This window comes from Marmota flaviventris, chromosome 9 (genome assembly GCF_047511675.1).
Source record: "Marmota flaviventris isolate mMarFla1 chromosome 9, mMarFla1.hap1, whole genome shotgun sequence".
NCBI lineage: Eukaryota > Metazoa > Chordata > Mammalia > Rodentia > Sciuridae > Marmota > Marmota flaviventris.
Window position 1 is genome coordinate 20,420,176 of NC_092506.1, and position 15,554 is coordinate 20,435,729.

At 40.3% G+C, this 15,554-nt stretch overlaps 1 protein-coding gene and 1 non-coding gene across 10 annotated transcripts in view; one reads left to right on the top strand and one right to left on the bottom strand.

The window, feature by feature from the left end:
* Ambra1 (autophagy and beclin 1 regulator 1) overlaps window positions 1–15,554 on the top strand; it is a 185,021-nt gene that overhangs the window by 29,704 nt on the left and 139,763 nt on the right. For 5 of the 9 annotated variants that reach the window (XM_027936403.2, XM_027936406.3, XM_027936404.2 and 2 more), the window contains exons 2-7: window positions 6,139–6,392; window positions 6,759–6,817; window positions 7,344–7,527; window positions 8,276–8,448; window positions 9,895–9,961; window positions 11,266–12,722. In XM_027936403.2, the coding sequence (XP_027792204.1) occupies window positions 6,258–6,392; window positions 6,759–6,817; window positions 7,344–7,527; window positions 8,276–8,448; window positions 9,895–9,961; window positions 11,266–12,722 (2,075 nt within the window). In that variant the 5' untranslated portion in view covers window positions 6,139–6,257. The remainder of the gene's footprint in view (window positions 1–6,138; window positions 6,393–6,758; window positions 6,818–7,343; window positions 7,528–8,275; window positions 8,449–9,894; window positions 9,962–11,265; window positions 12,723–15,554) is intronic. The other 4 variants (XM_027936409.2, XM_027936410.3, XM_027936411.2 and 1 more) reach the window with 2 other exon arrangements.
* On the bottom strand, window positions 10,761–10,864 carry LOC114093846 (U6 spliceosomal RNA). The gene has a single exon (XR_003582935.1). It is a non-coding gene; the product is annotated as a U6 spliceosomal RNA (small nuclear RNA).

A 15,554-nucleotide genomic window follows, 5' to 3' on the forward strand; every position in this document is an offset into this window, starting at 1 on the left:
GTGTGTGTGTGTGTGGTGTTGGGGACAGATTCTCAGGGCTTTACCCTGAGGCCAGGGAAGCACTCTACCTCTGATCTATACTCTGTGTTTCATGTTTGACAAAAAGATATACACAGATTTGATAGACTCTGCAATTACATTTTTGGCTGATTTTATTTTTTGAAATGAATGGCTTATTCCAGGTGCCAGACAAAAGTATATTTACTATGGCATCTGTCTCTATATCCTGATAGGTAATTTTTCTTATTTTTTTTGAAGGAGTGAATACAGAGTAGCTGAATTTTATGATGTATATATTCTTGTACTTCATTGATTTCAGAGTTATTTCGTGTCAGAGGACTGAAGTCCTTTTTGTCTCTTAAAAGCTATGTAAATGTATTGTTAGAAAGGAGAGAGTGAAAGAATGATTTTCATTTTTCCTCAGCATCATTCCTTTATTTATTGTTTAGCAGTCTACTTTTATTTATTTTTTATTACTGTACTAGGGATTGAGCCCTGTGATGCTCTACACTGAACCACATCCACAGCCTTTTTAATTTTCAACCAGGGTTTTACTACATGGCTCAGTTACTAACTTGCTCCTGAATCTTTGGGATTACTGGTGTGTACCACAGCATTGGATAGTGGTCTTGACCTCCTCTGAGGAAATGAACATCAAAAATTGAAAGCCACCTTTCAGTTGATACATTGGAACATGATTGAGGCCCTCATACATGTGGGCCTTGTACATGAAATATTGAGAGAGACAGTTGGAGATTTTTATCTTTCTGTAGTAAGATAAGTATGTATTTAGACTCTGGAACCAGACTGTTTGAATTTTGAATCTACTGCTGACTGACTGATTTATGAGGATTCCAGATGAGTGAATTTATTTTTATTTTTGGTGCTGGGGATTGAACCCACAGGTGTGTATTATAGAATATATGTTAGTATGTAGCTGATTTGATTCTGATTAACCACTGAGACACATCCCCTTCCCTTTTTTATATTTTGAGACAAGGTCTGGCTAAATTGTAGAGGTTGACCTAGACATTGTGATCCTTCTGTCTCAGCCTCCCAATAAGCTGAGATTATAGGTGTGTGCCACCATGCCTGGTTCACATGGTAAATCTTTTAATTAATCCTCAGGGTAAGCCTAATGTACATACTATCAGCAGTCATATTTTATGGATGAGGAAGCTAAGGTTCAGGGAGGTTAAATGACTGTTAAAACAAACAAACAAACAAAAAAATGAAACACACACACACACAAAGCTTTTTGTTTGTTTGATTTTAGGTGCTGGGGACCCAGCCCAGGACATTGTACATGGTAGGCAAGTACTCTATCACTCACTTCCATCCCTACCCTGAGCTGCAATTTGATCAGCCAATCTTATTATCAGGTCCGTATGTATGACTATACTTACTATACTGTCTCTAATTTAGAAATTATGAATAAGAAAAATAAAATAAACACTACTTTTAACTTCTCCATCTAGAGTTAACCACGCGTGTTGGCATATACTAAAATATGCTTTAGTGGTCTATACATTAGTAGAAAAACAGTTTGTGTAATAGTTGGAGTTTTTCTGTTTCTGGGTGTGTTTGTCTTCAGAATGTGTTACTTGTTTACAGTTCTGATTTGTGATGCGTGGCCCAAAATTCTGTGTCCTTTTGTAAGTTCTGTCTATTCTTAAGAGTCAGGCCAAGGCTGTGTGAAGATGCATTATGGTTGGTGGTACTTGGATTTTGGACTTGGGGTTCTGTACAGTGTCATTTGAAGTATCCTGCAGTGCCCTATTGGAAGATTTTATTAATAAAAACAAACACTCTTGTAATCTCAGTGATTTAGGAGCCTGAGTCAGGAGGATTGCAATTTTATATTTAGTATGTTAAAAAAAATTTTTCCCCCCAGTTCTAGGGATTGAACCCAGGGCCTTGTACATGATAATCACACATTACCATTGATCTCCACCACTCTGCCCCAGTTTTTTTTTTTTTTTAAGAATTAAATCCTTGTCTAATTTCTGTGTGTTATAGAATATTTGTTAGTATGTAGCTGATTTGATCCTTAGACTTTGCCTTCGTAGACATGTTGAAGTAGAGAAGAGATGCAGTTACTCAAATAAATGAGAGCATTGGACTCCATTTTAACAAAACCTTGTAGGTCTTATAGTTTACTGAATTACTGTTCCCAGAGGTTTTTCAAAGGAAAGTTTAGGATCTGAATTATTAATTTGCAAATACAGCCCTAAGTTGTTTGTTTTGGTGTTTTTGTTCTTGCTGCTGGGCTCTAATCTAGAGTTTCTCTGTGTGCTAAGCATATACTCTACTATTGAGCTATACCTCAGCCTTGGTTCTGGTTTTTAGTTTACCTACGTAGCGGTATCCCAAATCACATTTAATTACTGTTGCCAGACAAAGGTATTTTATTCCCCCCACTCCACTCCATACTTTTTACTTTGTTTGTAATGTTTCTTAAAAATCTGCTACTTCTGCTGGTGGTTTATGCCTGTAATCCCAGCAGCTCGGGAGGCTGAGGCAGGAGAATCGGGAGTTCAAATCCAGTCTTAGCAATTTAGGAAGGGCCTAAGCAACTCAGTGAGACCCTGTCTCTAAATAAAATTCAATATAGGGCTGGGGATGTGGCTCAGTGGTCCTGAGTACCCTTGAGCTCAATACCCAGTAACACCCGCCCTCCACCCCCCCAAAAATCTGCTACTTCTCTGGCTCAGTGGTACACACCTATAATCCCTGTGACTCAGGAGACTGAGGCAGAAGGACCTCAGGTTTGAGGCCATCTTTGGCAATTTAGTGAGATCCTGTCTCAAAATTAAAAGGAATGAGAATGCAGATGAGTGGCCCTTGGGTTCAATCCTTAGTACCAGAGGAAAAACAAAATCTGCTACTTTGGGGGAACTTGTGTCATTCTGGACTCTGGTTTTAGTTGCTACTATTTGGTGAGGGAATCCTTAATGAACCCTGAAGAGGATTCAGTTATAATGACAACAGTAGCAGTAATGATGTTAACACTTCTATATCTCTGATCTTTTTGGAGCCTTACCACAAGTCTGTGAAATAGATATTGCAATTCTGGTTTTAGAGAGGAGGAAACTAAGTATCAAAGAGGTTAAGTAGGGGCAGGGGCTGTAGCTCAGTGGTATAGAGTGCTTCCCTCATACCTGTGAGGCACTGGGTTCAATCCTCAGAACCACATAAAAATGAATACATAAAGAGATATTGTGTCCATTTACAACTAAAAAAAAAAAAAAAAGGAAGGAGAAAAAAAATAGGTTAAGTAACTTATCCAAAGTCATATAGCTAGAGGGTGGAGTAATAAGCCAGCAAATGATCAAATTGCAAGGGGAACCTGAATAAACTTAGTTTCCACTGTGTTGTAGCATACTCTAGGTGATTTTTGTGACTCGTGAATAAATAATAAGTATGTCTTATAATTAAGCAGAAAAAAATTTGTCAGGGTCCGTTCATGTTATTGGGTGGTGTTGTGTGTTTGGAAATGGGGCAGAAACTTGGCATTTATCTTTTGTAGATATTCCAGTCATCCTTTTGCTTCTATGTGCATAATGCCTTTAGTGATTGAAAATTGATTTGGGGACTCTAGTGGCATCACAGACTATTCTTGGCACCCTTTGTCTAAGTCTACTTTTACTTTAAGGGACAGATTGGGAAACTTCTTTCTTCCTTTCAAAAAAGAGAAATGAAAAACACCCTTGACTGGCATTTCTTCCTGAGCCACAGGCCTTTCTGACTTCAGTTTGATTTAGCTCCTTTTGTTTTATAGGGAATGCGGTAAAATCTCTTCTCAGGTAACTATTAAGAGCATATCAGAGAAGTTCCTTGTCCTTTTAAAGCAAAAGCAAATAGCTGTCTTCATTAAAAAAAAAAAAAAAAAATGCAATTGTTTTAGTCCCTCTCAGTTCTAATTAGGCAGACTTTCTCTCCTTTGAACTTTTGGTGTGTTTAGGTCCCTGGAAATTGGTAAGACATGCTCTTTGATAATCCTGAACTTTAGTTTTTTAGTTGTCTCGATATTGATATTTATAGCTGCTCTTTCCTCTTCCTTCTGATTCCTTTAGGAACTTAAGGTTACATCACAGTTTCTGAATCATGAATGCTCATGACCTATATTTTCTTCTTCCTTTTGAGTTTCAGGAGGTCAGAAGGTCAGGTTTTTTTTTTTTTTTTTTTTTTAATTGGACTGCTACTGTTTTCACCATTAGTGAATGGTGAAATTATAAATGGCTTAGATGTATTTCTTGAAAGTACTTTTATGTTGCACTATTAGAATAAAGAATCTTCAAAGTGTGTCTTCTGAATGTCTCTATATTAGGTAAAAAAAAAAAAAAAAAGTTACAGACTCAGTGGACCATTAAGGTGGCACCTGTCTGGTTAGTAATTATTCACTTATGTAGCAGTTTGATCAAAGGGCAGCTTGGGTCAGGTTTACATGTAGAATTTTTGTCTTAATTTGTGAGTTGTCAGGGTCACCAAGATTATTTCCTTTGATAATTTATTCTTAACCTATATAGGAGGTTAGCCTGCAGCTCTTTGATTTTTTTATTATGTGCATATTTATATTATTTAGTAATGATTGATGAAGGGCTAGAGGTGTGGCTCAGTGGTAGAGTGCGTGCTTAGCATAGGAGAGGGCCTGGGTTTAATCCATAGCACAAAAGAATGATGGGGGGATATCCTGAGGATAGAGTCTAAAGTTTGTTCCCTTGGCACTTTCTAGGGAGCTGTGTGCTGTAGAGGGCTAGGAACTTTGGAGTCTTCTTACTGTGGAATATGACTACTACTATTACTATAATCACTATTTATTTATTTATTTATTTGTGTATGTATGTATGTATGTATGTATGGGGTGCTGGGTATCAAACCCAGCGTCTCACGCATGCTAGGTAAGCACTGTACCACTGAGCCACAATCCCAGCCTGAAATTACTACTTACTTTTTTTTTTTAAAGGGAGAGAGAGAAATTTTTTAATATTTATTTTTTAGTTTTCGGTAAACACAACATCTTTTATTTTTTATTTTTATGTGGTGTTGAGGATTGAACCCAGTGCCCCGCACATGCCAGGCGAGTGCGTTACCTCTTGAGCCACATCCTTAGCCCATTACTTTCTTTTATCATCATCACTATCATTATTAGGTACTGGGGATTGAGCCAGGGACCCCTAAACATTGAGCTTCACCCCCAGTCCATTTATTTATTTATTTATTCATTCATTCATTTATTCATTCATTCATTTATATTTTGGTGCTGGGGATTGAATTCGGGGGCGTTGGACCACTAAGCCAAGACAGGGTCTCACTGAGTTAGTTAGTTAGCCCCGCTTTGGCTGAGGCTAGCTTTGAATTCATGATCATGGTGCCTTCCACCTCCTGAACCGCTGGGATTATAGGTGTTCGCAACCGGTCGGCCCCAGTTCTTTTAATTTTGAGACAGGTGATAAGTTGCTGGCGCTTTGAACTTGCCCTTCTTTCCTGCCTCAACCTTCCAAATAACAGACTTGTGCCACTTCATCCGCTTTCTGTTTGTATTTGTATGCATCTGGTTGTGTACTTTTTAGATTGCAGCCTGTTGAGAAATGTAAGGAACCAAATATTGTTTGACATTTTATAATACATAATTATTACTTTTATTTTTCTTTTTTGGTCCTGGAGTTTGAGACTAGGGATGCTTTACCATTAAACTATATCCCCAACCCTTTTTATTTTTTATTTTGAGTCAGGGTTTTTCTAAGTTGCTGAGGCTGGAATTGAACTTGTGATCCTTGTACCTCAGCCTCCTGAGTTGCTGGGGTTATGGGCATGTACTACCATGCTCAGTGATTTTTTTTCTTTTTAAAAGCTGGGTTTTAGGCCTTTTTATTAGGAGCAAAAGTTTTTCCCTGCATGATGAAAGAAAAATTACGGATTAGCTATTTTAGAGAATGACCTGTTCTTTAGATATAAAGTAATGATATGGAGAATAGGACAGGATAAAAGAAAAATTCTGGGGAGAAGTGTCTTTTGGGGGAAGGTATGATTAAATAGGAAAGGAATATTTTCCCTTTGAGCTAGGATTGTATTTGTAGTGGGAAACTTCCGTAATTGCAGGATGGGTGTTCTTTGATATTATTCTCCATTCCTTAGATTTCCATGAGGACAACTGACAAGCACCTGAATGGACTCATTTTAGCTGCTTCAGTGTGTGGAGCCATTACTTGCTCCTTTGTTTCTTGCACCTGGTGTGACAGTGGCTACTGAGCACCATGAAGGTTGTCCCAGAGAAGAATGCTGTCCGGATACTCTGGGGCCGGGAACGGGGCACTCGGGCCATGGGAGCTCAGCGGCTTCTGCAGGAGTTGGTGGAAGATAAAACCCGGTGGATGAAATGGGAGGGCAAGGTAGGCAAACAGTTATTTTTGACATAGATTTGTAGGGATGACAGTAGAATGGGACCTTAGAATGGGTTAATGATAGAGAATTGAAATATAATTTATCTTGTATGGAACAATTGGAATATATGATTTGGGGAGATAGTTTACAAATTTTGAAAGAATGTAAAGACTAGAAATATTGTTGTTGTTTAGACATTTTTTCTGATGGTAATTTAGACTTATCTCTCTCAGTTTGTAACTTGATTATTGTCTCCAGCTTTTTTTTTAACCTATACTTATAATGAATTCTAATATAGAATGGTCCATGTGCCTTTGAGATAGGTTAAGCCATAGTTTATAAATGTTTTAATTTTTTTTTTTTTTGTCTCCTAGAGAGTAGAACTTCCTGATAGTCCACGCTCTACTTTCTTACTGGCCTTCAGCCCGGACAGGTACCTAGTCCTTATCTGTAATTTCACCTTAAGATTTGTGATAGCATCACTTTTTGTATGTTTGGGCTAGCTTGATCTTCCGAGTTAATCCTTAGAGGTTTTCTGAAACACTGTGTAAGTGAACTTTGCCAGCTTAACATAAAAGAAAAGAAAGTAGATGAGCAGTGCTAACCAGAAAAATAATGGGAATATTAAAGGAAATTGTGAACATTAAAACTTGGAAAGTTTCTCAGTAACAAATCCTTTGCCTGGGTGATATTGGACACCGGTGGCATGATGGCCTTATCAGCTGCCAAAAAATATTTTATGAGATAATAAGTGTCACTTGGGGACAGTGTGGAAAAACCAAAGCTTTTAAAGATTAGAGTGTTTCTGTTGTACATAAATATGCTGCCTAATGCACAAGTCTTAGTTTCTTTCATGCTGGGATGGGAATAGTGTCAATTTTCTCTGTTGCCCAAAACTGAAAAAGTTTATTATCCTCCCACATGCTTCTTAATTTCATTCCTACTCTTTGATTCCCTAGGACTCTCTTGGCCTCCACCCACGTGAACCATAATATCTATATTACGGAGGTGAAGACTGGCAAGTGTGTTCATTCTCTGATTGGACACCGCCGCACTCCATGGTGTGTTACTTTTCATCCTACCATCTCAGGCCTTATTGCTTCTGGCTGCCTAGATGGGGAGGTTAGGATTTGGGATTTACATGTAAGTATTTTCTTAGGCTGCCCTTTTCTTTGGTATTCTTATTTGCCATTGGGTTCTTAAGTCTGGAAGAGCTAGCCATGGTCTTAAGGACTTCATCTGAGTGTGTGTAATCATTTCCCACTTAATGGATAGGCAATCTAATTCATAGTTTTCCATTCTGAGATGAAAAACTATTAGACTATCCTTCTACCTGCATATTGTGAGATAGAATAGAAGGTTTTTAGATGTGTTCATGCTGGATTTCTAATGCCTTAGAGCTAAGAGCAGGATTGTACTGTACTCGGATCATGATTGTCAAAGCAGGATGTTCCTTGTCCTGTTGACTGGCCAGTGGGTTGGTTGTTCTGTACCATGTCACGCACCTCACTAGAGTTTTTTCGGGCTTCAGAAACAGGAACTGGGGGGAACTCTTGTTGCTTATAGATTGCAAACAACTTGAAGAACTGACCTGACAGTATTATTTGATACATTAGTGTCACTGTCAGATCACTGATCTTGAACATTATTGTATGAAGGACATATTTAAAGTCTGTCCTATTAAGTAATCATTTTATCTTAAATGGGTTGCTCATTTGTTTTTGTTTTTCTTTTGGCAGTGCTGGGGGTTGATCCCATTGCCTTGCACATGCTGGGCAAGTGTTGTACCACTGAGCTACACCCCAGCCCCACATGGACTAATCTTGAAATTAACTTCCCAGTCTATTAGCAGTTTATAATCTGAAAATATTTGGGCTTGGTTCATTTGCAGGGTGGTAGTGAAAGCTGGTTCACAGATAGCAACAATGCCATTGCCTCCCTGGCTTTTCACCCTACGGCTCAGCTCCTGCTGATCGCTACTGCCAACGAGATCCACTTCTGGGATTGGAGCCGACGGGAGCCCTTTGCTGTGGTGAAAACAGCTAGTGAGATGGAACGGGTCCGGTGAGTGCTCCGCCCCACTGGCAATGTCTGGCACAGGATTGACAGGGCAGAGAACATTTACACTTTGGGAGACAGGTTATTATCCCTGCTTAGGGCAATTGTTATCTCTATTCAAGGCAGGTTATTATCCCCACAGCTCCTTCTACTATTTTTATTATTTATTTTTTTAGTGGTACTGGGGATTGAACCTGACTGGGGCTTATGAATGCTGTATCTCTGAGCTATATCTCCAGTCCTTTTTAAAATGTTTATTTTGAAACAGGATCTCATTCAGTTGCTGAGACTGGCCCCAAATTTGTTATCCTCTTACCTCAGCCACCAAAGTAGCTGGGATTACAGATGTGCACCACCGTGCCAGCGTTGTTCCTGCTTTTAAACAGCTGGTTAATCAGCTAGGAAACAGTTCATTGTTTTTCATTCTAGCCATCATAATTTTATTAGCTTCATTTTCTGGTCTTTGTAGACCCAGGGTCATTAGAAACTATTTTTAGATTCAAAGCTATATTTGATATTGTTCTCCTCAGGGGAACCTGAAAGAGATTTGGGTGGTCTTTTAGATAGCTTGGTGGGTGATTTCTCACCCTTTGTTGTCTGTGGAACTGGACAATAGAGATTTCAATTTGCTAAGTGTTATTTATTGAGCCTTCAGGATCAAAACACTCATGGGAGACTGAGATTGTGGATTAGTGGTAGAGCACTCGCCTGGCATGTGTGAGGCACAGGGTTCTATCCTCAGCACCACATAAAAATAAATAAATAAAAATAAAGGTATTGTGTCCATCTACAACTAAAAAAACAAAAACAAAACCTACACATGGTAGGCCAAAGATGTAGCTCAGTAGCAGAGTGCTTGCCTAGCATGCATAAGGCCCTGTATTCAATTCCCAGCACTGCAAAAAGAAAAAGGAGAAAAAAAAAAAAAAAAAAAGAAAGAAAAGAAAAGACATAGAAATAAAACAGAAAATCCTACTTATTTTGATATATTGTTTTCTTTTGATCCTTTTGCTATTGAGTTGGATATGTTCTGATTTTCTGGTTTCAACTATGTTGCTTGATACTGGTATTGTTCATTACCACAAGAGCACATACTTCTTGCCAGTGTAGCTGCTATATAAGGGAAGAACTGAACCTTCGGTAGAAAACAGGAGCATTCTGTGATTTACTATGAAGTGGCTCTTAGATATGAACAGATGTGTACTTAATAATGCTGCCTTCTCAGATGCAAACCAGGTGTTTTTCAGAAGTGAAATTGTTATTTTTGTAATATGCATTCCTTTACTTTGGCAAGAAATATTTAGCCTTATTGTTTAAGTCTCTTAATATTTTGAAAGCATGAAGTGTATACCTAGGTAATCCCACAATTGTTGTGAATTAGAAGATAGTTTCTCTTCTCAGTTAACATAATCTCTCTATGTATGTCTTTATTTCTTTCTTCTGTAATTCCAGTCTGGTGAGATTTGATCCACTTGGACACTATTTACTCACAGCAATTGTTAACCCCTCTAATCAGCAGGTAAGAGTCCAGCAGTTTCAATTCCATCTGAACTCTGAGTTACTTTCTAAATGAGAACTTTAATTCTGATTGAATTGGATTTCAGTTCTCAGAATCTGGATCTTTTTTTCTAGTCAGAACTTTATTTCGGATTATATAGTTAGAGTTACAGCCATAATCTCGACAGTAGAGTCAATTCTTTTATTTTTATTTATTTTTTATATATACATATATATAAAATAAATAAAATATTTTATATATATATTTTATATATGTATCAGTGGAATGCATTACGATTCATATTACACTTATAGAGCACATTTTTTCATATCTCTGGTTGTATATAAAGTATATTCACACCAATTCATGTCTTTATACATGTACTTTGGATAATGATGTTCATCACATTCCACCATCATTTCTAACTCCCTGACCCCTCCTTTCCCCTCCTACCCCCCTGCTCCCCCTCCCTACCCCACTATGAATCAGACTCCTTATATCAGAGAAAACATTTGGCATTTGTTTTTTTGGGGATTGGCTAACTTCACTTAGCATTATCTTCTCCAACGCCATCCATTTACCTGCAAATGCCGTGATTTTATTCTCTTTTATTGCTGAGTAATATTCCATTGTGTATATATGCCACATTTTTTTTTTATCCATTCATCTTCTGAAGGGCATCTAGATTGGATCCACAGTTTAGCTATTGTGAATTGTGCTGCTATAAACATTGATGTGGCTGTGTTCCTGTAGTACACTGTTTTTAAGTCCTTTGGGTATAGACCAAGGAGAGGGGATAGCTGGGTCAAATGGTATTCCAAAAAATATGGAACGCTTCACGAATTTGCATGTCATCCTTGCGCAGGGGCCATGCTAATTTCTGTATTGTTCCAATTTTAGTATATGTGCTGCTGAAACGAACACAGTAGAGTCAATTCTTAACATCCCCTCCAAGTGATTGCCTCATTAAAAGTAACACTTGTCGTCAATATGGAGTGTTGAATAGCTTATCACTCGTGTGTCTCTGGCTGCTTTACATTGAGTTTCCCCTCACTACTTTTATGTCATGGAGATGCCTTTGATAAGAGAATTGGTTTGCTATCTGTACTCATTCAAATATGTTGCTAATTGCAAGTGAGTAATTGAACATAATGATGATTCTGAATCTGAAGTCTATTAGTACTTAGTACTTCAAGAGTAGAAAGTTGTTGCTCATCTAAGAAGGTGGTTCTCTTTGGAGATTAGTGGTTGTTTTTCTTGATTTACTTGGAATTTCTACCTAACTGCCTTGCTCTACCCTTGCCCCACACTGGTTCATGTTACAGGGTGATGATGAACCAGAAATTCCTATAGATGGAACAGAATTATCCCACTACCGTCAACGTGCTCTCCTGCAATCACAGCCAGTTCGTCGGACGCCTCTCCTCCATAATTTCCTGCACATGCTGTCCTCCCGCTCCTCTGGCATCCAGGTGGGAGAGCAAAGCACAGTGCAAGATTCTGCTACCCCCTCACCCCCACCGCCTCCCCCTCAGCCCTCCACGGAGCGCCCCAGGACTTCCGCTTACATCAGGCTCCGACAGCGGGTCAGTTACCCCAACACAGTTGAGTGCTGCCAGCACCCTGGGATCTTGTGCCTTTGCAGCCGCTGCTCTGGCACTCGAGTTCCTTCCCACTTGCCACACCAGGACAGTGTCCCCCCTGCTTCTGCCAGAGCTACTACCCCTTCCTTTTCTTTTGTACAGACCGAGCCCTTCCATCCCCCGGAGCAGGCCTCGTCAACGCAACAGGACCAGGGCCTCCTGAACCGGCCGTCTGCCTTCAGTACGGTCCAGAGCAGCACTGCTGGCAACACGCTCCGCAACCTCAGTCTGGGTCCCACCCGTCGCTCTTTGGGAGGCCCTCTGTCTAGCCACCCTTCTAGGTATCACCGAGAAATAGCCCCTGGGCTGACAGGATCTGAGTGGACCCGGACAGTACTCAGTCTGAACTCACGCTCTGAGGCGGAATCCATGCCCCCACCCAGAACCAGTGCCTCCTCAGTGAGTTTGCTGTCTGTGTTGAGACAGCAGGAAGGTGGCTCTCAGGCGTCTGTGTATACTTCAGCCACAGAAGGGAGGGGTTTTCCAGCGTCAGGGTTGGCAACTGAGTCAGATGGAGGGAATGGCTCCAGCCAAAACAACTCAGGCAGCATTCGCCACGAGCTTCAGTGTGACCTGAGACGCTTCTTTTTGGAATATGACCGGCTGCAGGAGCTGGACCAGAGCCTGAGTGGGGAAGCTCCTCAGGCCCAACAGGCCCAGGAAATGCTCAACAATAACATTGAATCTGAGAGGCCAGGCCCTTCCCACCAGCCCACTCCACACAGCAGTGAGAACAACTCTAACCTGTCCCGTGGCCACCTGAATCGCTGCCGAGCTTGCCATAATCTCCTGACCTTCAACAATGATACCTTGCGTTGGGAAAGAACCACACCTAACTACTCATCTAGTGAGGCTAGCTCCTCCTGGCAGGTCCCCACCTCCTTTGAGGGCATGCCATCAAGTGGCAATCAGTTACCACCTCTTGAACGGACTGAAGGCCAGACGCCCAGCTCCAGCAGGCTGGAGTTGAGCAACTCCGCTAGTCCACAGGAGGAGAGGACTGTGGGGGTGGCCTTTAACCAGGAGACAGGCCACTGGGAAAGAATTTACACCCAGTCCAGCAGATCTGGAACTGTATCACAGGAAGCCTTACATCAGGACATGCCTGAGGAAAGCTCAGAGGAAGATTCCCTCAGGAGGTAAGCCGTTGCTTTCCTCTGCATCCCTGCCTTTTCTCCTCATATCTTTTCTTTCAGTCCTATAGATGGTGTGGCTCTAGCTGAAGTGTCTTGGACCCACGCATCTGGTTCTGATCTCCTCATTGCATCATCTTAGGAAATTTTTCTCTGGTGGCAGAGATATGATTGGGTCTAGGATGAGTCAGTTGGCAGTACTAGATCTATTTCTGGCTAAATCCAAGGCCCTGGTTTTGGCCTTGAAAAGAGTGTAGATAGGTTAGAGAGGCATGAGGAGATAGAACTATTGACCTCTGCCCTGCTTTTTGACCTTCTTAAGGATTGTATATGTAGGAGTAGTTACTATGAGGTAAGAAAATGTCTTAGAGTGTCTGGGAATAAGTGGCAAAAAAGAACTCCTCTTGGTTTAGATTAGTATATTGTACTGGCTCTGTATGTTGTTCTCATTCCCTTTTGGAATACTGCAGCTTGACAAAGGGCAAAGATACACACACACACTCACACACACACACACACAGATATTTATGTAAAGTAAGTAAAATTCAAAAACATTTTCCAGGTGTGTGTGTGTGTGTGTGTGTGTGTGTGTGTGTGTTTGGTACTGGGGTTTGAACCCAAGGATGCTTTACCACTGAACTATATCCCTGGTCCTTTTTTATGTTTTATTTTGAGACAGGGTCTTGCTAAATTGCTGAGTCTGGCTTTGAATTTGTGATCTTCTTGCCTTGGCCTTCTCAGTTGCTGGGATTACAGGCATGTGCCACCGTACCTGGCCAGATATACGTCTTTAGATAGCACCCAAGTTGCTCAACTAAAATTTTTTGTTGTGGTATTTTTGTTTGTTTCTGAGAATTTTTATTTATTTATATTAAGATGGGGTTTCCCTGTGTTGTTCAGGCTGGTCTTGAATTCTGGACTCAAGTGATCCTCCCACATCAGCATCCTGGAAAACTGAGATGATAGGTGTGTGACACCCTCCCTTTCTTGGTGCTGGGGATTGAACTTAGGGCCTCCTCTATGCTCAGCACACACTCTACCACTTAGCTACATCCAAAGCCCCAGGATTCTTTGACTGGACCTTTTAGATGGACATTCACCCTGGCGTGGGAAAAAGGAATTCATGGAAGGAAGGCTTCTCTATACATGGATTGGCATCCTGGCCAACTCTTTGATGAAAGAAACAAGAGTGGGTGTAGTTGATCGCCCACTACGTGTTCCATGAATGGCTACGTACGCATCTATCTTGATTTATTAGGGACTTCTTTCTGTAATTTTATAAAGGTCAAATCTATCATAATCACTAGCTCCCAGAATATGCCTGTTGGATCCAAACAGCATATTATTCTGCATTATATCCTCTGCTGAAGCAACTGAAATTTCTCTGCCATAAGCTTCTAACAAGGGGAGGAATATGGATTATGCACATAATGTACTTGTTATTTTGGGAGGTTACTTTAGACAGATACTCAGTCAATAAGCATTAGTTGAATGGTTATGATTTTTCCAGCAATGTGTTAGACACTTAGAGGCACTGTGCCCACTGGAGTATACAGTGTTATTATAATGCAAGACTTATTTATATGAAATTTATCAAAAATTTAGATGATCAGCCAGGTGTGGTAGCACAGGCCCATAATTCTCACCACTCAGGAGGCTGAGGCAAGAGGATCACAAATTCCAGTGCAGACCAGGTAAATTTAGTGAGACTCTGTTTCACAATTTAAAAAGACTGTGGATGTAGGTCAATCTATGTGGTCCTGTGTTCAATCCACAGTTCCACCAAAAAAAGAAAAAGTATAGGTGACCAAGCGCTTCCTTGTGTGGTACTGAGATTAAGTGTAGCCTAAACAAACAACAATAATAAAAAAGGTAATCATTTTAGAGAAAGTGGTGAGGTAACATCAAGCAAGAATTAACAAAATGCATCTTGAAAAATGGTAGGATTTAGACAAAGACCTTTGTATTAGGGGCTCAGCAATACTAAAGGACTCAAGTGTATGGTGTATGTAAGCAGTTACTAAGGGGACCGAGGGAAGCTTGGCTGGATATGAAGGGTAGGCCAAACTAATGGAGAATTGTCACTGTGTCCAAATGAGTAAGACCAGTCCTGGATGAACAAACAGCTCAGTTCCTGGTTTTGGAATATTTTGTCTTGCATAATGGCCCATATCAAAAGTTTAGGATTCTGTTCTCTTTGCTAAGAACGATGAGAAGGATCCAGCATAGTGCTGACATGTAGTAGACTTTTGAAGTTTAGTAAAGGCAGCCATAAAAGAACTGTCTTGTTATTGTTCTAGCAGTTCTTGCCTCCATGGTAGCATTGGGCTTCTGGTCAGTTTTTGTTCATTCTGTTCTGATAGTCCTTCTTCTTGTGGTATTCTTGTGAGCAATCCTCAAGTGGTTAAAATAAACTCCTCTACTGCATGATGATAATTTCAGATACCAATTACTGAGTGCCTACTATGTGTTAGGAACTGATCTTTCTTTTTCTTTTTCTTTTCTTTTGTACTGGGGATTAAGCCCAGGGGTGCTTAACCACTGAGCCACATCCTCGGCAATTTTTATAGACAGTCTTGCTAAGATGCTGAGGCTAACTTTGAACTTGCGATCCTCCTGTCTCAGCCTCTAGAGCCACTGGGATTACAGGCATGTACTACTGCACTTGGCAGGAACTGATCTTTCTTTGAAGTAATTTTGGGGAGATTAATGAGGTGAAGTCATTATTTCTAATTTCTACAACTCTGTTCAAGGCAGGTGTTATGTTTCCTATTTTGCTATAGAAAAGCAAGACTCTTAGCAGAGTCAGAATTTCTCGTAAAAACTTATATAGTAGGT